Source organism: Python bivittatus, unplaced genomic scaffold (assembly GCF_059951505.1).
Source record: "Python bivittatus isolate LINGU-HERP-01145 unplaced genomic scaffold, Pbiv_v1 ctg000320_np1212, whole genome shotgun sequence".
In the NCBI taxonomy this organism is placed as follows: Eukaryota; Metazoa; Chordata; class Lepidosauria; order Squamata; family Pythonidae; genus Python; species Python bivittatus.
This window is the reverse complement of record NW_028277052.1, coordinates 321,592-343,749: the sequence shown is the minus strand read 5'-3', so window position 1 is coordinate 343,749 and position 22,158 is coordinate 321,592. Positions and strand designations below refer to the sequence as shown.

At 58.7% G+C, this 22,158-nt stretch overlaps 3 protein-coding genes and 1 long non-coding RNA gene across 4 annotated transcripts; 3 read left to right on the top strand and 1 right to left on the bottom strand.

Moving 5' to 3' along the window:
- The first annotated feature begins 399 nt into the window (after positions 1-399).
- On the top strand, positions 400-4,918 carry MPZL2 (myelin protein zero like 2). Its single transcript, XM_088138809.1, has 6 exons — positions 400-761; positions 1,793-1,959; positions 2,560-2,770; positions 2,856-2,991; positions 3,623-3,700; positions 3,970-4,918. Coding segments are annotated over exons 1-6 (651 nt in total). The 5' UTR covers positions 400-703; the 3' UTR covers positions 3,971-4,918.
- A 1,675-nt stretch (positions 4,919-6,593) lies between these two features.
- MPZL3 (myelin protein zero like 3) lies at positions 6,594-11,099 on the top strand. Its single transcript, XM_088138808.1, has 6 exons — positions 6,594-6,754; positions 7,123-7,289; positions 7,496-7,706; positions 8,025-8,190; positions 8,453-8,507; positions 10,302-11,099. The coding sequence occupies exons 1-6, from the start codon at positions 6,697-6,699 to the stop codon at positions 10,326-10,328; spliced, it is 684 nt and encodes a 227-aa protein (XP_087994934.1). The 5' UTR covers positions 6,594-6,696; the 3' UTR covers positions 10,329-11,099.
- LOC148216176 (uncharacterized) lies at positions 10,833-14,309 on the bottom strand. The gene is made up of 2 exons (XR_015795816.1): positions 13,251-14,309; positions 10,833-12,322 (listed from the first exon to the last, which is right to left on the bottom strand). It is a non-coding gene; the product is annotated as an uncharacterized LOC148216176 (long non-coding RNA).
- A 175-nt stretch (positions 14,310-14,484) lies between these two features.
- SCN2B (sodium voltage-gated channel beta subunit 2) lies at positions 14,485-18,966 on the top strand. Its single transcript, XM_088138811.1, has 4 exons — positions 14,485-14,694; positions 16,185-16,351; positions 16,820-17,030; positions 17,294-18,966. The coding sequence occupies exons 1-4, from the start codon at positions 14,637-14,639 to the stop codon at positions 17,491-17,493; spliced, it is 636 nt and encodes a 211-aa protein (XP_087994937.1). The 5' UTR covers positions 14,485-14,636; the 3' UTR covers positions 17,494-18,966.
- Positions 18,967-22,158: the final 3,192 nt, after the last annotated feature.

The following is a 22,158-nucleotide window of genomic DNA, read 5'->3' as shown; positions in this document are numbered from 1 at the left end:
CTTCTTCTCCTTCCTGATGCTTCACAATTCTTATGCTGAGGGCGCACTGGTCCCCGACAACGAGCAGCGGAAGGAGGGGTGTTTGGTGGTTAATCCCGGCTGCTGAGCGGGAATTCTAGCCAGAAAAGACTAAGGAATTGTGGTTCCCTGCCCCCCATGCCAGGCAGAGGCACCAGGGTGGGAAACGGCCCAGCAGGGTCCCTTCCCCGCCCCCGGAGGCAGTTGATGGCATCCTGGGCCAGGCTGGGCGCTGCCCTCCTGGCAAGAAAGCTTTGGGAGCGGTGACGCCCTTTGATCTTGGCAGGGACCTCTCTTCCCTTCGATGGTCCTCGGGAATCCCAGGACTTCCCGCACGTCCGGGGACTGTGACGGGAACGAGGGAGGGCGCTGGAGAGCGCGACCGTGGACCGACCAGGAAGGGTGTCCCCGCCTTGCTCCGGCGCAGCGGGACCCGCAGAACTCCCGCGCGAGCGAGGAGCCGGTCGGTCGCGTCCGGGCCAGCCCAGCCCCGCTCCGCTCCGGCCAGCGGCGCTGCCGCTCGCCCCCAGGAAGAGGCGGCGGCGCGGGGCGGGCGAGGCTCTCCCGGTCTTCCTGGGCGTCCCGTGGGAGGGGCTCAATCCGTGCGGGCGCACCTGGTTCCTTCCAGTTTTGGAAAGGCACCGAGCCGAGCGGGCGGCGGGAGGACCCGCGGAGGCACGCGCTGATGGCAGCCCCGACACCGCGGCGCGCGGGACCCGGGGCCCTGGGTTTCCTTCTGCTCGGTAAGGCAAGCCCGTCCGCCCAGCGGCAGGAAAGGCAGCTGCCAACCCGGCCCGCGATGAAAGGCGCGGGTCCGCTGCGGGGAGCGGCGGTGGAGCCCCGGCCGGACCGCCTCCCTCGGGACCCCGACCCCGACCCCGAAGAAGGAAGAGGCGTGGGCTCGGCTCCTCCGGCGCGGCAGTCGCCAGCCCCCGGCACCCCGCGCCCGGCCTCCCTCTTGCGCAGGGCCCAGGCCAGGCGCACCGCTCGGCGACGCACCGCGGCCAGCAAGTTCCTGCACGTCGGAACAGCGCCCTGTTCAGCGCCCTTCCCCACTGCGGAATTCCGCGTGAATCACTCCCGCAGACTGGGCTGTCTCCGCCTCCCGGAAGCGGCCGCGCTCTCACCTTCTCCAGTCCCTGCGCTTGGGGCGGGGGAGGCGCCGGGAGCGGCCCCGACGGGCCCCGTAGCTGTCGGGGGGCGAGCCAGCGCACAAGCACAAGATGCCTCACCTGGTTGCCGATTTAATCCGTTCAGCGGGTGCGCAGAAGATTTCAGCCTGAGCTAATCAAACGGCTGAGTTTCGACAGCAAGTTAAGCTCCCCGCCCCCCCCCCCCCCGGTCAAACTGAGCGTCTCTGGGGGGCCTGTGTCGGCCGTCCGCCCAGCTGGGTAAGGGTGCTCTGACAGACCAGGACCTGCGCTTTGCCCAACACCCCAGCTGGCTTGGCCTCCCTTCCTAGGGGAAAGGAGGCACCCCCCAACCCCACCCCGGCTAGCAGCTGTGGACAAAAGGGAGAGGGCTCCCTTGCCACACTGGCACGGCAGAGCCCCAACAGCAGAGGGGCCCGCTCAGCCTGCTCTGGTCTTCCCGGGTGCAGGCCAGCAAAGCGTCTGTTTGATCAGGCTTGTTTTCTACCAGCCTCAGAAATGGGGGAAGAAGCCTTGGCCAAGCTCCCACCAAGACAGAGAGCCAGGCAGGAATTGCCTGACGCCGGGCTGGAAAGTTGCCCTCGGGCCCCGCAGCAGCATTCGCCTCCTGCTTCTTTCTGCAGCGCTCGGGCCTGTGGCAGCTGTGGAAATTCATACCCCTGGGGTCCTGGAAGTTCTGAATGGGACCAACGTGCGCCTGAAGTGCACCTTCCACAGCTCTTTCCCAGTGGGGCAGAAGCTGACGGTGTCCTGGTACTTCCAGACCGAGATGAAGGAGCCCCTGGAGTTGGTCAGTCCTGCTCCATCCTGGGGTGCGGTAGGACAGAGAGGCACCTGAGGGTCAGCAGGGGGGCTTGGGCCCCAGGGCAGCTGTAGAGAATGGGCAGTTTCCCCACCTCCTCTGGATGCATTTGGAACAAGTGGCCTGGACTTCCATGGGCCGGGGGGGGGGAAGCAGGTCTGGCGTTGGCTCAGGTGGCGTCTCTCCTCCCATCCCAGAAGGGCCCATTTGCTGGAAATGTCAGCCTTGGTCCAGCCTCTCCCGTGACCCCCAACAGCGATGGCTGCCTCTGAGCAGAAGGGTATCAGATGCCCCCGCTGCTCTCAAGCACTCTCCCTGCAGACCGACACAGCTGGCTCTCTTGCACAGGAGCCCTGGGGCAGCCCCCCCAGTTGCTGCTAGGGATCCCCCCTTCCCCGGAGCTCTCTGAAGCAAGTTCTGTGCCACGGCCGTATGGCCACCTCCTCCCCTCCCCCGTGGCCCACCAGACTCCTTTCACAGAGACGGGAGAGAAACGGCCTGAGGAATTCCCGGGACTCGGGTAGGGGATGTGCCGCTAGCCAAGGACCCTCACTCCATTCGCAACGCCTTCTCTTGGCTGTGTTCCAGGTGCTCTACTACAATTACCAGGCTTACCCCTCAAAATCGGGCCGCTTCCTGGGCAGACTCACCTGGGATGGCAACGTACACAAAAACGACGCTTCTGTTATGCTCCACAACGTGAGCCCCAAGGACAACGGGACCTTCCAGTGCCACGTGAAGAACCCACCTGACGTGGATGGTGTCATCGGCGAGATCCAGCTGAGTGTCGTCCTGAAAGGCAAGTGGGCCGGATGGACAGCAGGTGGCTGGGGCTGCTGCGCTCGTGTCCCTCCCCCTCACTCACCCTTGTTGTGTCTGGACAGTGAGCTTCTCCGAGGTCCACATCCTGGCCCTCACCATCGGCATTTGCTGTGCTGCGATGGTCACCATTGTGGTGGCTGTGGTGTGCTGGCGTCATTGGCGGAGGACGCAGCAAGACAAGAAAATGGAGGTGGATGGGTAAGCATTGGGCAGGGAGGAAGTGGTCTCCCAGGTGCCACCCTTTTGTGGCAGGAGGCTTGTGCAGGCAGCAGAACCAGGGCCCCGTGAGAAGGATCGGGAACGGTCAGAATCCAGGAACAACCGCGGGCCCTGCAGGCTCTGGCTGTGTCTACCCAGGGGGCTGAGTGGGGCTAAAGTACTCACTATTCAGATTGCACATGGGGGATTCTTTTTAATGGTCTCATGAAGCTCTACTTACAAACTATGTGGGTTTTTTACATGCACTGTGCAAAATTTGATTCAAGGGTTCGAGGCGGGGTACCCTCTCCCTCTGCTTGCTGCAGTCAGAGCCCAAGAAAAGAGAACCCACTGCGTCCCCTGGATGCCTCGATGGCAAAATGAGGAAGAGGCTGATTGGCAATGCCTGTGAAACCAAGGCTGTGATTCTGCAGTACCTAAGCAGAAATAGGGAGCCAGAGCACTCCCCAAGACCCCCGAATGCAGCCCAGGCCAGCTGTGGCCTGCTCAGCTGTTCTACCCCATCTTCCCCATAAAGGCTCCCTCCCCATCTCACAAAGCAGCCGCTTTCCTGTCTCCTGCCCCTGCAAGGGGCTTTCTCCGTTGCAGCCCTTCCTTTCTTTCCCAACAGGACAGAGCAATTGAGTCTGAAGGAGGGCAGGGAGGAGAAGGACGCCCCTCTGCCTGGACGAGGGGCCGGCCAGTCTTGGTAAGGATCTAAGGGCCAGAGAGGAGGAGGTCCAGGGGGGCTTAATGGGCACTGGGAGGTGCTGTTGCCCAGCTACTCCAGGACTGGGGCGGGAGGGTGAAGCTTCCCTTCCATGTCGCAGAATGAGGGTGCCCCAGGACTGAGGGTCTGCTGTCCTGCACTGGGGAGTCCCTGTGGCCATTTGGACTTCCTCGTGGTTTAGGCCTGGCCCAGCAGCTCAGCTGGGGGCCCCGTATGCAGTAACTGCCTGCATGCCTTTTCTCTCCCAGACCCACCACTGTTGACACTGTGGGAGACGGATGGCAAAGGCTCTTGTGTTCCTTGCCTTGGAGGAGGAAGACATCCTGCACCTTGAGGGCCTGCAAGAGAGAGAACCTCAGGACCTAAAAGGGCTGACTGGCCAGTCTTCTCCATTCCTGAACCAGCAGTGCCCACCCTGCCCCACCTTGAATCCTTCTGGAATACGGAAGGGAGAATCATCTTTGGCTCTCTGGCTGAAGACCTTAGGGCCATTGGGCATCTGGTCTGTGCCAGCAAGAGAAGAGGGTCTGGCCAAGACAGCCTAGTCAGGCCCAGCCGGATGGGGGGAACAGCTCCACCAATGGTTCTGCTCTCTTTCCTGGGCCAAAGCCCAGGGCTCTCCAAAGGGCCAGCACGGAGGCTGCTCCTGCCCGGTCACCACTCAGTCCTCTGGGGAAGTCTGGAGAGCAAATGGCAAAGGGCGGGAGCTCCCCAACTTCTTAGAAAAGTGCCTCCCTCTCAAGGCCTCCTCTGCAAGCGGGATCAGGCGCCTGCAGGCCTGCAGATGGCCTCTCTAACTGGCAGCATTTTAAGCACAGGAAGGAACCTGCAAGGGGGTTGTTCCTCCTGGGTGCAGCGATTCTGGCTCCTTTGCAGTCCCCCACCCCCAGAGCAGCAGCCAGTTCCCCTCCTCAAAACCAAGGTTTGCTTTTTCCTTCCGAAGGATTTAGGAGCCCTGGACAAAAAAGCTTCTCCGACCACCAAGCCCCTTCCATGCAACAGCATTGCAGTGACACTATCTACAACAACCTCTAAAACTCGTCAGCTTCAGAGAACTGTTCACTAGGTTTCCTGTTGGGCATCCTTTCAGATGCTTAGGTGACACACTTTCATACACTAATTTATTTTAAGAGTCTTGTTAAATTTTTCTATGCAAAATAGAGTATTTTATAATAAAGTGACAGTTGTCTGGGATTAAAAGTGTGACGGTCTAGCTTAATGGAATGTATGATGGTGCTCCATCTAGATAGGTTGCACAATCCCGCCTCTGTGATGGGGGAATCATCATCATCATCATCATCATCATCATCATCATCATCATAGAAAGACAATAGTTACAAAATTTTGTCCAGTAAAATTAGCTCACCAGTTAACAGCCAAACCAGTAAAATGCAGGTTTACAACTAAAACATGCCGAGCAAACATATTTAAGGAATGCGGTTCAGTATTGCAGTGCATATACGTTCGTAATGCATATAAAATCCTAACCTGAAAACTACCCACCTAAATGAGCACAGGGCAAAATTAACAGGCCTTGCACTCGTCTGCTGGTCAGAGGAAAAAGGCCGAGTGAACCTTTGGAGAGGTGAAGGGAATTCATTCTAGAGTCAGAGGGCTGGATCCCAAAAGTGGACACTGCAAACCAGCCCTGGAAGGGAGTACAGAAAGAGGACCCCTCCCTGGTCCCAGGTCCAGAGGCACAGGAGGGGAAGGGGAGGTACAGATGAACACGGGTGGAGGGGGCATGCCCAGAGGGCTCTGGCTTGGGCAGGGAGCCAGCAAAGGGCATGGCGGCATGGCAGATCACGGGGAAATAGCGTGGGGTCTCCAGCACCGTTCTGGCCGTGGACTGGGAGCGCGCGAGGGCCTGGCAGCACCTGCCAGGAGGGTACTGCATTTGGGTGTGAGGTGCCCAGAGTGCCCTGTGATTGAGTTGCCCCTCCTCAGTCGAGCTCCCTTATCCTCCAAAGCTCAGCAAATGGAAACGCAAGGCCCTGATGCGTCAAGCAGAGGAAGCTGGGGACGGGAAGGGTGCTCTGGCCCAAACAGCCCTCTCCCCCGTGCCAATGAGAGGAGCTGCCTTGAGACGTTCCATCCTGGTCAACCAGCTGCCTCGCATCTTCATGAAGGACCCTAAGCAGCTGAGAGACAGAGGCCAGGCCCCCGCTGCCTCCTTTGCGCGTGAAGTTACCAGTGTCACATTGACAAAAAAAAAGCAAACCTATAATTTTACTACTATACAATGAATAGCATCTTTGGGACTAGGTATGGATGGGTTCCTGTTTCAAAATTCTCAGTTCTTTGGTCAGGTGATGCAAGTTGGATGACTTGAGAAGTGAATCATAGGCTGGGCTGCAGCATTCCACAGATCCTTAGTAGGAGTTATTTGGTTCTGGTCTAGCAGGTCATGGGCACCCAGTTAAGGTGGGCTTTGCACAAGTACAGCCAGAGCTGTCTGATGGACTTTGGAATCCTGCGCACACCTCTGTGTCTTGCACTGGATTCTCTCTTCAGTCTGCTAAAGGCACAGCCAGACTCCTGTTGCTATTCCTCCAGGAATCGTCCTTAGGATGCTTCAGGACCTCAGGATAGCTCCCTCCCCCCACTTCTTCCTGAGTTCAACTTCACCCCTGGAGGAGATTGAAAATAGGCAAAAGTGCGCTGGCCAGAGCCGGACCCCTTGCACAAGGGGTTCCCTGCTGTCTTTCCTCCGGGATGTTTGTCGACTTCCTGGCCTCACAGCCCGTGATCTCCTGCTGGTCTCCCATCCATGCCTTCACCCGGAAGACTCACTTTCTAGGATCGGCGCGGCAGTAAGGAAGGACGGGACCCTTTCTTCCGCGCCCCTCCTTCAAGGAGCGTCCTCGGAGCAGGGCCCGCCTCTGCGGGCAGGCCACCAAGCAGGCTCGCCGCCGCGGGCGCCGCCTCTTCCGGCTTTACCGGCCGGACGGGCAGGTGCGACTGGTCTGGGCAAGATGGGGCTGGTGCGGAAGAACCCCAGCGGCGCGGCCCCGCTGCCTCTGCTCCTCTTGGGTGAGAGGGCTGCCGCCCGGGGCGAAAGGGGCGGGGTGGGCAGGGGAGGGCAGCCGCGAGGGGCCTGCCCGCCTGTGACCCAGGTCCGGAGGGCGACGGGCCCCGGAAGGAGGCTCTGGGCGGGCGTTCGGGTTCCTCGCCGGGAACGGGCGTCGGAGCCGCGCCGTAGCGGGTTTCCCTTCCCTCCCGACGGGCTGCCGTGCCAGAAAGGAGGCGGAAGAGCAGGCGGGAAGCGCCCCCCGTCGTAGTCCCGACGCCCTGCGCCTCCCTCGCGGGGCGGGCCCCCCGGCGGTCAGGCGAGCCGGCGAGAGGCCAAGCGGCGGGCGCTTCGGCCGGGACGCTGACCTGCGCCGCGGCTGTGCTTGCAGCGGTCACCAGAGTCCACTTGCTGGAGATCAAGGCCGATGCCCAAGTTCAGGCGTTTGCGGGCGAGCCGGTGACCCTCAACTGCTGGTTCAGGTCCTCCACTCCGGTCACAGAGAAGCTCACCGTGGACTGGACCTACCGGCCTCTTGCAGGGGGCAGCTTGGAGCCGGTGAGCACGCATGGTCCCTGGCTCTGGCCTGGCCAGGCCAAAGAGCCCATCTCTGCTGCTGCTCAGTGGCCCTGAGGTGGCACAGTCTGAGTGGGGGCTGGTGAAAGGATTCTAGGAGCCCTGATGCCCCCTTCTCCCCAGGGGGCTGGCTGGTGTTGGCTCTTCTGGCGTGGGATGGGCTTACCGCCCCCCTCCCCCTCCCCCAGGTCTTGCACTACCAGTCCGATGCCTACCCAGCCAAGGGAGGCAGCTTCCGTGACCGAGTCTCCTGGGCTGGCAACGTGGCCAAGCAGGATGCTTCCATTATGATCTCCAACCCAACCCTGGAGGATAATGGGACGTTCACCTGTTCGGTGAAGAACCCCCCCGATGTGCAGCACAACATCCCCCAGACCCTGCTGACGGTCACCCAGAGAGGTAAGGCAGAGCCCCAGTGCCCAGGATGGGAGGGGGGCTGTCCTGCAGGCCCTGGGTTGACATTGTCAGCTGCTTTCCTGAAAACCTGGCCCCCTTGGCTTGGGCTGGTTGTCCTTCTGCCTGCCCTGTAGAATGTCTTCTGATTCAGGGTATCTTGGGGTGCCAGAGTGGGCCGTGCCCAACTCATTGCCCAAATCCCTTGCAGTTGGCATTTGTGCTGGGGAAGGGACCTGGGGGACTCTGTGGGTAAGGGCCTGCTTTAGTAGCTGGCTGGAGGGGCTTTTGGTCTGCCTGCCCCACCCTGCTCTGTTTCCAAAGGTGCCTCCTTCCAGCTGACGTCATCTGGACTGCTCTCCATCCTGATCTTTCTCCCCTCTGCCATCGTGGTGATTCTGCTGCTGGTTCGGATGAGTAAGAAATCCGGGCTGATGAAAGCAAGGAGGCGGCCTGTCTACAAGAAGTCCTCCATTGAAGTCTCTGAAGAGTGAGAGTGACGGGGGCGGGGGAGAGCTGAAGGGGTTATTGGCAGAGGAGAAGGTGGGCTTTGGGAAGGGGCTGGGATTGCCCCCAGTGCCTCTTAATAGGGATTAAAGATGCCCCTCCGTCTGCCACACCACAGGGCAAGTGGCATCCAAGAAGGAGAGGCTGATGCTAAAATGGTTCTAAAGCCCACCTGGTGAGAGCAAAGCGGGCAAGCAGAGTGGGTTGGAAGCTCAGCTGGTTTCTTCTCTGTACTTTTTCCATAGACCTGAGCAAGGTGGCTGCAGGAAGCAGCTGGCTGGCTTTTGTTTGCAGTGCCTGGTAAGCCGAAAGGTTGTTAATTCACCCCTGATGGAAGAGAGAAATCTTTCCTTTGGCCAGCCTTCCAGGGCAGGCTTATCAGAGTCTCAAGGCATCTGTATTTTCCCCACCTCTTAAGGAGGCTGCCAACTTCTGCCATCATCTCACTGGGGGGGGGGCAGCAGTGCTTCTGGAAGCCTCCCTCTCATTCCTCCCCACTGAGAACCAGGCGGTGCTGAGACCGCTGCCAACCAGCGCGGATAGACTGCCCTTGGAATGCCCTCCGTGGTCCACTGCCCCACCAAGAGAGGGTTGCTGAGTTCAAAAAGGTGTCCCAAACAGAATCATTAGGAGGTTAGAGGAGATTCCCAACAAGGCTCTGGAGTTGGGGGCAAAGGAGGTAATGAAGTTACTCACAGAGTAGAAAATGTGGACAGAGAAAAGTTCTTCATCGTTCAGTGAGTGTTGTAACTTAGGATCATCCATTGAAAATACAGGTGGTCCTCGCTTACTGACCACTCATTCAGCGACCTTTTGAAATTATGATGGTGCTGAAAAAATAACCTAACACCCAATTTGTGACCATTTACAACCTTCGCAGTGTGTCTCAGTCACATGATCGCTGTTACAGTCAGTACATGCCCTGTGCCTGGCCTGTGTTTTTTTCTTTTTCCCTCCCTTTGAGAGGGGAGAGATTGGAGAGGAAGAGATTTGAAAAGAGTACTGTAGGCTGTTTGCATAGTGCATCCATGGCTCCCAGCCCAGGCTGCTGGCACAATCACATTGCTTTCGATGTGTACAAGACAGTAAGCAGGGCAACAGAGAGTATGAAGCTGACTAGTCTTGTCTCTTTCCAGCCAGAAAGCACAATCGCAATCACGTGATATCCCACTTAGTGACTGCTTTGCTTAGCAATGGAGTCGCCAGCCGCAATTAGGGTCGTTAAGTGAAGACTACCTATAAGCATAGAAAAAAATTATTTATTTATCAATTGTATACGGTTGCCCACCTCACACAAAGTGACTCTGGGTGGCATACAATAAAACCAACAATTAAAATATTCTACAAAAGCCACTTAAAACAATTAAACATAAATAAGAACAAGGTTGTGAGGGAATGCATCAGAATGCTACATGTGATGCAGCCAGCACGCAGGGCCCCTGTTGCCAGGAGATCCCCTGTTGAAAAAAACAAATTTAAAGGGATTTCCAGAAGGCCACAAGGGCTGGGCCTAGCCTCACCTGGGGTGGGGGGGTGATGATATTCCAAAGGGGGGGGTGCCACAGCCAAAAAGGCTCGCCTCCTGGGTCCCGTCAGACCTGCCACATGCCTCTCCTGCTGGACCTGATGGGACAGGTGGATGTAACTGGGGAGAGGCAGTCCCTCAGACAGATTCAGGAGCAATAAAACAGGACTTCTTCATACAATTGCAGAGCTTTACTCTGAGATTTGCCACCATCAGGGATAGCAACAGCAGAGGGCTGAACTATCAATAGCTCTTAGTTCTAATGGCGTTTCTTGCCTATCAAGTCTTGGATGGCATCATGCCAATTGCTAGCAAGGAGGGTGAGCCCCCCTGCCTTTGCTTGGATTGGTTGTACCTGTGTGACTTGAACGCTGGCAAGAAAGACCTTCACATGATTTTGGGGAATGCCCTCTGCCAGGGAGGGTGGTTTTCTTGCAGGGATCTTCAACCCCTGGACGTCTCTGGGTCTGAGCCAGCAGTACTTGGGGCACAATCAGCCGAGCTGGGCAAAAGGCATATAGGTCACAGTGACTCCCTTGCTTGACTGCTGTTTCTTGCATCCTGTTCAGGACACTGATGAGGAGGAACCATACTGATAGAAGGATGAGGATTCCCTTTTGTGGTGCCACCAGGATCCAGCTTAGGAATGACGGAATGGAACTTTGCCCCCTGCGTAAAAGTGACAAGAGGGGCCTGGACTAATATGACCAGACTTCATTCCATTCTAGGAATGATCCTGATCTGATATTTCCTCTCTGTTGGCTTTCTCTTGCCCTATGAATTAGCCTGGCGGAGGGTCTGTCACCACAGCCAGGCTCTTGGGATTATGCTTCTGCAGTTGGTTCATGAAATGGGGGCACAGTCCCAAGTTCCTCATGGGTTTTTCTGTCCTGAGAAGCCACCCATATGGTTTGAGTTCACAGCAGGAAGGGAAGGTGGTGAGGGGCTAGCTTAGAGATGTTGGGTAGAGCTCTTCGTGGTGCCACCTGGAGGCAGCAAATGTTGGCTACTGCAGTTTGGCCATTGTTTGATGCAAACACATGTGTACAGTGGTTGCAGGGACCTTCCCTATGTTTCTGGGAGTGGGCCTCCCGTGGAAAGGGGGCCAAGTCTCTTACGCCTCCAGCTGGTCTTTTAGCTTCTGATTGGTATGAATGAACTCATGCAAGCTGAGCACTGTGGCCTTAACATGGCAGCACGTATGACATGCTGAAGCTAAGTTTTTAGGCTGTTCCCAACTCTCATATTTGGGAATGCTGGTCTGAGAGCCTTCACCTGCAGATCCCACCCTCCCTTTCTTTACTTCCTTGGTGGGCTTTCCTTTGGAGAAAGCCCGTCCTTCTGCAACCAATAAATGGCTTGTACCAGCTCCATCTAGTCTTTGTCTTTCTGGTTTGACCAGAACTGGTATACCGTTAATTGAAGGGGAGCAGGGGAGGAACTGGGAAAAGCACACGCTGCCTCTGGTTTTGGGGAGTGCCTAACTGGACTGCTGTGGGCACTGCTGAAGACTGAGCACCCTTCCAGTGCAATCCCCTTTCCCACCCCAGAAGGATGGAAGACAAGGATTCTGCCTCCAGCCAGATGCCAGTTTACCTCTGAGAGAGGTGGCCTTTTGCTACCCAGGCTAACAACTTCCTGTCCCTTGGGCCCTGACTGCTCTCCTCCTCCCCTTTAAGGGAGGGGCCAGCTGGGGCGTCCCTGTGGCTCAGTGACGTGGGGCTGGGCTCATTTGGAACCAACTTCTGAAGCTCTTGGGCTCTCAAGTGCCCCCGCTGCTGCTGCTGACCACTGGCTCTGAGTGCTGCTTTCCGAGTGTTCCTGCCTCAGCTGGGCCAGGCCTTGAACTCTGCTGGGTGAGGCCACTTGTGCAAACGTGGCCACAAAACATGGGCCACAGAATCACTGAGGGGAATCAGCTGGCTCTGAACATGGGGAAGGAGATGGGGAGAGGCTGCAACTCAATTCTTGAAATACCAGCAGTGAGGAGAACAAGCTATGCTGCTGGTGGTTCCACGTGGGGCAGCAGGCTGTTTGCTGTGGGGAGAGATGCTCTTCATGGGGCGATGATGCGATAAGGGTGCATGTGAAGGTCTCCTGCCCCAGCGTGGAGGGTCAAAAGATTATGGGGCAGGTCCTCTTTTTGCTGGGCTCTGGCCGTGACATTGTGGGCATTCTGTGCTTTCCTGTCTTAATGTCAGGATTTCAGGTTGTATGAGTAACTGGAGCACAGCTGTGGAGTGGCTGGCAAGGCCTCTGGACAGAGGTTGAGCCTGTCTCTAAGCCTCCTGTAGGAGCCCTGAAGAGTGCAAGCTTAGAGCTGCCTTGGGACTTAAGAGCAGTTCTTGGTTTTATTCACATCCACTGGAATAGTCTTTACGTTCAGTGATGATAATTGTGTGTTGAATGCATCATGATAACAAGGTCAGTAACCACAGTCATCTTCATGGCTGACGTTTTAGTGGGAAATGAATGTAGTTAATTAACGTGGCCTTCGAGGAGAATCAACGGTTCTATTCCTGGTTTTCGCAGGCACTTGGAGATGTTCCAACAATCTGGTGGGCAGTTTCTTCAGGTGCCAGTTTGACTTCTGAAATACAGAGGCAGTGAAAGCACTGATGGTCTTTCCCTGTGTGTGGATTCCAGGCAACGAAATGCCAGAAGAGATGCCTGGAAGGAGACTGGTGAAAGTCAAGAAGTCAACATGATTGAATATGGGCATGAGCCCAGGGTTGGCTCTATGCCATGGCAGCAAGGATACCGATTTAGCATGTCTTTGGCCTTGTTTGAGGACACCCCTTCCCTGTAGGAGCTGCTTGGAATCAGATACTGGCTGGACAGATTCCAAGGAGATGATGGGATGGGGTCTTGCAGGCTGATCTGGGGTTTAACTGAACCTGTAAACTCTGTGTTTGTCTGTGTGATGACCTCCAGCATATGTGGGCTGCTTCCTTGCCTCTCCCCAATTGTGGGGCTGCCAGTGAAGGGAGGCGGGACTGGATTCAGCTCTTCACTATGGGGGTGGGGGCAGCACTGGCCGCCCTTCCTCCTCTTTAACAGTCCGTACTTGACCCACCCATATGAAACAACTTTTGGCCAGTCTCCAACTTTCTAGGGGAGCCTGTGGATAAGGTGGTCAGATAGCAGTTCCAGAAAGCCCTGGGTGAAATGGATTATCTGAGCTGTTTCCAGCCTGGGTGCAGCCCTGGCCATTGGTTGACCTGTGGAGGTGGACTCCACTCTTTCTTGTCCTGTCTGATCTGGGATGGCGGTGGAGGGCTAGATCGCATCCAACGGGATGAGTCTGTGATGAAGTTCAATGACATTTCAAGGGCTATCAGCACCGCAGACTTAGCATGACCCAGGTTAATGGGACTGATGGAAGGTTCAAGGGGATTCTGGGCTGATCAAGCAGGATCTGGCTTCTGGGCAAGATCAGGTTGATCTGGCCCTTGGCAAAGGACAGTAGAGCAGCTCCCGGAGGCTCCCGGGCATTGGTGTTGCCGCTGGCTACTTACCGTTGCGATCTGAGGAAAAGTAGCCCGAGGACTCCGCCGGGCCTGGATTCTTCTCCATCCGACACTCTCCGCTGGATGCCAAGAGGAAGCACCGTCGGCTCGGAAACCCTGCGGGAAGCCAGTTCCGTCCTCCGCGCTGAAATCTGCAGGCAGAGCAGGAAGCGTCGCCCAGCTCCAGCCGGAGAGGATCCCACCGCTGGGCCGCATCTCCCCTCCGCCGGGTGCGTGGTGCCGGGAGCATCGCCCGCCCTCCGGCCCGGCTGCACCGACGCCGCTCATCCACCTTCCTGCAGGAGACTGCGGGGGGAGGAAAAAGACCTAGCGGGCGCGACAGGACAACGGACAGCGACGCGGCAGAGGCTGAGCCGCCGCAGAGCACAGCGGCCGGCTTCCAGCAGCCGACGCCCCGTCCTTCTGGCCGGCGCGATACCACCCATGCCTGAAAAGAAGCGAATCCCGGGGCAGAGGGGAGTCCGCCCCCCGCCCCCCGCCCCCCAAGCGCCTCCGGAGACCGCAGCCCAGTCCGCCGCGGCGCAGGCGGCCGAGAGCGCGTGGAGGCAGGTCCCCGCCGAGCCTTGGCAGCCGGCCTGCTGCAATCTCTTGTTTCGCGTCGCCACCCGATCAGGTTTGCCAGCAGGCGCAACGGCGCTCGCGGCTGGTTTTGAACTGGAGGCGCGGCGCAAGTTGCGCGGTCCCCCGGAGCAAAGGCGCACAGGGCCCAGGGACGGAGCTCTTGCAGCCCCTCTTTTTTCGGCGTGCGCGGGAAGTTACACCTGCCACTCTTGCCATGGCAACTTCTTAGGAGCCGCTACTTGGGGGTGGCTATTTTGTAAACCCTGGATTATATGCAATTGGTCCAGGAGAGGGGACGGGGGAATAAACCACCGAGGCGAAGACCAACGAAGGGGGCCTTCCCGCTGACCCGCAGGGAAGAGGTTCCCCCTCCCTCGGCAGAGACGCGCCACGCCACGTCCACGGCCGGCTCCAGCACAAGCCCCGCGAGCAACCGCGGCCGACGCGCTGCCCCAGCCCGAGAAGCCGCGACGTCTCCCTCCTGCCCTCCTCCGGGAAGCAGCAACTGAGCCCGAGGAGCTGCGGTCCGCAGGAGGACCGCTGGACGGCGAGCCGCCGCTGCTTCTTCGCCACAGCCTTTCCCGCCCTCCTGAATCCTTCCTCGCTATCCACCAACCAAAGAATTTAACTGTCCCCCGATTTTTGGTGGTGGCGGCGGCGGCAACAACAACAGTGGCCGCCGCCCCTCCAGCCGGCCATCTTGGAGCCAAGCCCCGCCGCTGCCCAAGGACGATGAGTGCCCCGGACGGACGGTCGGGCGCTTGACCTTCGCCCTGTCCAGCTGCTGAGCCCCGCGCCCCGCCGCCCTTTAGGATGAGCCCCAGAAGCCCGGCGCTCCCGGCGCTGCAGCTGCTGCTGCTCTTCCCGCTGGGTAAGTGGCCGCGGAGGGGCCGGGGCAGGCTTCCAGGCTCCGGCAGCGCGGGAGGGGGCCGCGTCCTGCTCCAGAGCCGTCCTCCCGTGCCACCGGAGCCAAGCTCCCAGGCGGGGACCCGTGGTGACGGTCTCCCCCCGTGCCCCAGGGCTGGCCTGAGTGGTGGTGGTTGGGGGTCCACTGGAGAAGTGGAATGCAGGGTAAGGAGGGGGTATCAGCCCAGATTTGCTTTCCTGCAGGCTGGCCCTGACCCTTCTCACTAGGTAGTGGGGGAGGGGTGCTCGGGTAGCGGGAGAGAGAAGACCCCCCTCCCCCACCTTCTCTGTCTGAAGTGAAGGCCATGGGGCGCAGTGTGAACTCAGGTGGGAGTACTGGGCAGGGGCACTGGCTCCTTCTTCCCAGGTCGCCCCGCCTCCTCCCTGCCCCTGAGTGGCAGACCCACGGGAAATCAAAATATGAGAGTTGGTTGTTGTGAAAGCGTGGGGGGAGGAGAGGGTGGGGGGCACCTCTCCTAGCCCCCTGTCCTGCTGCTGCCCCTTCAGTAGGGGATTCAGCACCTGCTTCTGGCTGACCAAGCAGATGCCCCCTTAGTGTCCCTCCACGAGGCTATGGAGGAGGTACCAACTTCAGCTTGCAATCAGATCTGCTGGGCACAGCCAGATCCCTCCTGCTCCCCAGTCCCCTGTGGAGGACAGTGGATGGTTTCCTCAGGCAAGAGCAGAAACCAGCTTCCCTGGCAAAGGGTGGGCTGGCCCAAGAGCCACCCAAGTCCAACCCTGCTGCTGGGCCTCTCCCTCCATTGGTGTATCCTGGCCAGGGTGGGTACTGCCACCGGTACAGTGCCGTTAAACGAGGCGGCGAATGGCAGAAGCAGAGCGGCTCTCTGCAGATCCAGCTGCAGGAAGAGCAGGGATATCTGCTGGGAGGCCCAGGGGGAGGGCGGTGACTCTGCGGCTGAGCGCTCCCTTGCCCTGGTCTGACCGCGGATTGCCCTTCAGCTCTCGGAAACTGCCCCATTTGACCTTTCTCGTCTTTCTCAAGAATGATCCCCTGAATCCGCCCTCTCTCTCTCCTCTGTGTCCCTTGCCTTTCGCTCAAGATGGAGGGGGTTCCGTTTACGTTCTGGACTTGCACCAACCTGCAGCTGCCAGGTTGGTGGAGTCCAGGACATCTCTGAAGGATGGTAACTGACAGCACACTTGGGGGGCCTCAAGGTTTGGATCAACATATGCCCAAGGTAGAAAACTCGACAGTTCTGTAGCATCCACAGTTTCCGTACTGTTGGGAGCCTGTTCAGAATGAAAACCTAATTCAAAACGGAGCCACCTTCAAACTCCTGGCCTCTGAAAGCCCTCCTGGGTTTTGTGCTGGAAGGGGCACCCCACTCCTCCCAGGTCAAAGGGCAGGGTCTTGGCAGGAGCAAGGGATCTGCAGCTGGTGTTAGTGCAGGAAGGAGTGACAGTGTGGTGGGTGTCTTCTCTCCTGGTTAGTGCCAAACTCCCTGGGCATGGAGCTGATGGCCCCAGCCACCCTCTACGCTCTGAACGGCTCTTCCATCCGGCTCAGCTGCACTTTCAATTCCTGCTACCAGGTAGACAAAAAGCAGTTCTCCCTGAACTGGACCTACCAGACCTGCCCTAACTGTACTGAAGAGACGGTGAGTGTCTGGACACATGGACTGGGACTGTCCCTGCTCCCCACACCTCGATGCTGCGTGTGCCCCTTTGCGAAGGCCTCTCCGGGTCTGTAAACTGTGCCCGGGGGGAGGGGGAGCCAGTGGGTGAAACCTGGCTGGAAGCCAAACCCTTTCCACTTACTCACCAGCCACACCAGTAACTCTGGGCCTTGCAGCACCTTGAAGGGGAAAAATGGGCGAAGGCCTGAGAGGCCTGGTCTGAGTTTCCTCAGCTCCCTGCATGTGCTCTGGGCCATCCTGCTTACCACTGCCGTGGATTCTAGATGTGAGGCCTGGGCTGGAGTGTGGGATGCTCCCAAAGGCCCCCAAATTCTTTTGATTCTTCCACTCTTGCCCCCCTCGCCTCGCCTCGCCTCGCCTCGCCTCGCCTCGCCTCGCCTCGCCTCGCCTCGCCTCCCCTCCCCTCCCCTCCCCTCCCCTCCCCTCCAGTTCTTGCAGTTTAAGCTGAAGGTTGTTCCTGTGGAGCTGAACCGTTTTGAGGATCGTGTGGAGTTTACGGGGAACCCCACCAAGAACGATGTGTCTTTCACGCTCCGCAATGTGCAGCTCCAGGATGAGGGACTGTACAACTGCTATGTGATGAACCCCCCTGACCGACAAAAGGGCCATGGCAAGATCAACCTCAAAGTTCTTACCGAAGGTCAGGACGTGGGCTCCCGATCCCTTCCCCTCTCACTTGCTGTCCTCCCTGGGAAGATCCCAGAAGCCTGTTTTGGGACACACAGGGCTCCTGTCCTTCCCAGAGCTGTCTTTCCCCAGCTTTCTGGAAAAAAAGAAAAGAAAAGAAAAGAGACCCCCCTCTAAAGCGCCAGGAGATGTTGGAGATGTTCCTGCTACTGCTGAGGGACTGGGTAGTAGATCCTTGGGTTTATTCCTTGCATGATGCTGGACTTCTCTCCACAGAGCCCCCAGAGCGGGACTCCACAGTGGCTGTGATCGTGGGAGCCACAGTGGGGGGCTTCCTGGCTGTGGTGATCCTTGCCCTGGTCATTGTCAAGTGTGTGCGGCGCAAGAAGCAGCAAAGGCTCAACACAGATGACCAGAAGACTGAAGAAGAGGGCAAGACGGATGGGGAAGGGAACCCTGAGGAAGGCATGAAGTAGGGGGGCTTTCTACCAGGCTGGCCTCCCTGCCCTCCACTGTCCCTGGCCACTTCCCCCACGTACTTCCTCTAAAGCAAGGCGCTCCACCCACGACCTCAGAAAAGACTGGGGCACTTTCTCTCTCCCTCCACACCATTGTGCTCTTGGGCCAGAGGCAGGGCTGCCTATGGCAGTGTGTTTTTATTGTGGGGGGGGGGGGAGGGGGAGTTTGCCGGAACTGAAAAGCCAGTTTTTATTGTGGGGAAGTCTACGTTTCTGCCCCAGACAGGTGGTTCCTCCATTTCCGTGAAGGAAGACTTGCTTTTGTGCCCCTGGCAAGAAGGCCCTACGCCCCCCTCCCTGCTGCTGGTTATCCTGCCTACATTGCAAGTCTTGGGGAGGCTAAAGTTTGTTTCCTTTGCTCATGGGGCACAGGGTTCCATGCCGGAGGGGGCCTGAGAGGAGGCAGCTAGCTCAGGAGCTGAGAGCGCTGAGGCCGTGAGGCCGAGGGCTCGCAGTTCTGTGGGAGGGAGGGGAACGCTGCTCCCCACGGCCAGGCAGGGATTTCCTCTCCAAAGCAGAAACTGCCATTTCTCACCTTCCTCCTGTGAGCGCCAAGCACAACCCACCACTGCCAGGAGAACTCACTGCCAGGGGCCAGCAGCAATCTCTCTTGAGGGCGGGCACTCACCCCCCACCCCCGCCTTGCAAACCCATTGCTGGAATGTTTGGCATGAGTGCTGTTGGCAGCCATCTCATGAAACCTTGATGGTTTTGTGCCTGGCATAGGCAGGAGGTATGTGCACATGCACATGTGCGTTTTGCGGGGAGCAGGCGAAGGAAGGAAGGAAGGAAGGAAGGAAGGAAGGAAGGAAGGAAGGAAGGAAGGAAGGAAGGAAGGAAGGAAGGAAGGAAGGAAGGAAGGATCCATGGCAGCCAGCTGGGCTTTGCTTGCTCCCATCACCCATCTCACCTGCTAGCCAGAATGAACGGCTGAGCTGGATCCAGCTCACTCGCTAAGGTCTCAGAGCAAGAGGCTCACGCCAGCTTCCTCCTCCGCCCCCCCTGCAGGCCTTCCAGGGCTTTACAGGACCCCGCGCAAGACAGGGAGGACCCCTGAGGCCTCCCTTTCCCTCCCAGGCCCCCTGCTGGGATTCTCGGCTCAGCAGCCCCTGAACAGGTCCTTGCTTCTGGGCGTGAGGCTTCTGTCCTAGGATGCTCCATCAGGGCTGGGCTTCCCGGGTTGGGACTGCACTGCTCTTCCTTTGGCTCCTGCTGCTTCTCCCGGGAATTGCACTTTGCTGCCTGCTGAATGCACCTCCCCCGCCCCCCCCCCCCTGCCTCCTGTCATGTTCCCAATACCTGCCCTCAGCTGGGCTGGGTTATGCAACCTTTCTGTTCTTATTTTGCGAAATCTGCAGTTCAGATTCATCAGTCTCAGCCTGGAAATTTTTTATCACTCTTTGTGTAGCTACAGAAAACAATTTCGTTGGCCTCCATTTGCACGGACTGTTTTTGAGTACTGTGCTACCTTGGGCGTAAATGTTTCTTGTCCTGGGTCTGCTCAGGAAGTCAAAGAGTCATGTGAAATAAAGCAGAGCTTGCCTCTCAAAACAGGCAGACTTCTGCTTCTTTCCCTGGGTGGCTGGACTCCTGGTGTAAGTCCTCTCTGCTCCCCCACCCCACTGAGGCACAGACCTCTTCCATCCAGACCAGGGAGGAGCCCTTAGGCCTTTCCTATTTAGTCCTGGTTTGTGGAAGGGGGACTCTTGAATTTTCGTTGCCTTCCCCTCAGTTGAGGAAAAAGAATAGGCAAGAGCTCCATGCCTCTCAGCTGGCCAAGTTGCTTTTCCCTTTCCCAAACCACCCTTTCCTGCTGCCCACTAGGCCAGTCAGATTCAAAACCAGCAAATCTTTCTTTTATGCACCCCAGAGAAGGGGGCCCAGGAGCAGAGGGCCACCTGTGTCTTGCAGAGAAGGGGGACCCCTGGGGCGATCAGGACATTGGAAGAGGCTTTTGGTCCAGAATTCTTCAGTCAAGACCTGTGGATGGGGGGCCGATTGGGAAGGCTGTGGGGTGACAATCTTTCCAATTAAGGGAGACTGACAAGAACCCCCTCCCATAGCTGGAGGGTCTAAAAGATTCCTGCCCACTTGCAGCTTTATAGCAGTTTAAGCAGTTTGGGGTTCAGTACTTACACAACTCTTGAAAGGGGGACCATCTTGAGCGCCAAGAAGGAGAATGGCCTGGATGAACATGGCCTGGATGAACGTCGAAACTGCCAGGCTGCTGAATGGGACAGCAACCGCACGGTCCTGCAGCAAGCGGTCCTGGGGAGACCGGCGGCAGCCTGCTCCTCCAGCGGGCGTTTGCTGGCTGCTGGGTCTGAGAGAAGCTGTCTGGCATACCTGGCCATCTTCCTCCCTCCCTCGAGAAAGGGGCTGATTCCCTTCACAAGAGGCACTGAAAAGCAAGGCAAGGGATTAAGCGAGGCCCCCACGGCCTCACTCAATCTTGGCTCCCTTCCTCGGCCCGGGTGACTGGCGTGGCTGCGAAGCCTTCTTTCTCTTTCAGCCCCCAGCCAGGCCAGGGGATCCACCGCCCCTTTGGCTGATCAGACCTACTGTCCTGCCTGGAGGTGAAGGAGGGGCTCAGAGTGCTGGGTGCCTGGTCTCAGCTGTGGCCCTCAAATGTCCGCAGCCCCGATGGGTCAGGCCTGCCAACCTGGCGGACTTGGCAGAAAAATCTTGACATCGGGGCGGTAGGAAAAGGCTGGAGCAGAGTCCCTGGGAGCAGCACAAACATGCCGCAGACCCCGCTTTAGCTGGGTGGTTAGTGGACCTCCCAGGACGCTCTCCAGGGCAGGCAAAAGAGGACCGGAGCTGCTGCTGGTCCCCGCTTCTTCTTCTCCTCTCCTCTCTCACTCGGATGCTGCCGCGCCCCAGGCTGCCCCCAGCAGGGCATCTCTTGCGGCTCAGAGTAAGATCTGCTGGTCTCCGGCCCACCCAGAAAACGCCACTGGAGGCTGTGAGGGCGCCTGACTCTGTCCCTCCATCCCGCCAGGGCTGGGGGTCTACGAACAGAAGGGAGGGAAGGAAGGAGACAGGGCCGAGCCTCTCCCTCGTGCCCGCGGGCTGTCTTGAGGTCCTTGCTGGAGCTACAAACCCGCTCGGCCGGCCGACAGCAAACGGAAACAGCGGGGCTCCTGGACGGGGACTTTTGGCTCCCTCCCCGGCCAGGCCAGGGGTGGATCGCGCGAGAGACGCCGCTTTCCTGCAGCGCTTCTTCCACCTCTGGCGGGCGTCCACCTTCCTACTGGAGCGTTTCCAGGGTCCCAGATCGCCGCCGCAACTCTTCGGACGAGTTTCCGGCGGCATTTGCTGCCATCTGGTTTGCAGCCCAGGTGCGGTAGATCCCAGCACGGGGAGAGCCACTGCGGCTCCGGACTCCTTCTGCTGGAGGAGAGGAAGCGCTGACTTTGGCCAAGTTTTCTCAGGAGTTTCCCGGAGTTAGAGGGGCGGGTGTCCTTCAGGAGTCTGCAAGCATCTCCTCCGGGACGGCGGGAGAGAGCGGCCTCGCCGTGCATCTCAGCCTCCCTTGCAGGGGATTCTGGAGCAGGGCGTCTGAGTGCGCGAGCGCCGGATCCTTTCTGGCCGAAAGAAACTTCGAAATAGAGAAAGGACAGTAAAAGTCCCCTGCCCCGACTCTCATCCTGCCCTCGGAATAGCCCAGCAACGGGAGCCTTCTCCTAGCCTGAAGGACCCGGAGCCTCGCTTTCTTGCCTGGCGCGGAAGAGAAAGGACTGCAGAAACGGGCAGCGTCCCCTGAGGTAGCCGGGCTGTCTGTCCCTGAAACCGACCCCGCGCTCAGCGTTCGGCTCAACGGAAAGAGGCCCTTGGAGGCTTCAGGCTGGAGGGCGGCGGGCCGTGATGCCGAGGGTGCGGAGCAGCCAGCGGAGGAGAGCCTGAAGCAGCAGACCGTTCAGGCTGAGTGGGGGGAGGCCAGCAGGGGGAGCTGGGTGACCCAGGGCACAGAGGACAACCGCAGAGGTTCTTGGGGTGCGGGGAAAGCGCCTGTCCTCCTCCACAGATTCCTGCCCTCGATGTCCTCTGGAGAGACACCTCCGCGCAGGCGGAGAAACCCAACTCCACGGCCCGGGCAGCAGCTTGAAACCCAAGGACGAGCGGTTCTTCCGGAATGTCCTGCTTTCCGCCCCCCGCGAAGCGAAGAATGCCAGACCAGCGCTTTGCTTCGCGCCAGCTGGGCGCGCTCCCGGGCCCTTCTATTTTTGCGCCCGCTGATCAATCGGCGAGAGCGGGAGGGTACAAGGAGGGCATGCCGGCCGCAGCCGCACACCGGCGACGCCGGGAACGGGCCTGAGAGAGAGGATCACCTTCCGAGGAGAGGGCTTGGCGGCCAGAGCTACGCCACATGCCACTTCCCCTGCCAGGGCCCCGTTCCGGCTCCATCCCTGCTTTTGGCCTCAGGGAAACCGCCAGGATCCCTCCGCAAGAACCCGCCGGCGCCGGGTCGGGTCGGAGAGGTTGCCTGCCGCAGCTAAGCTTGGCAGGGCTCGCCGAAAGCTTTGCCGGTGGGTGGCTGTCAGGCCTTGGGGCTAAACTTCCCTCTGCCTTCCTTCCCTGGAGGGGCATGAGCAGCAGAGCAGAGCAGAGCAGAGGAGCCTC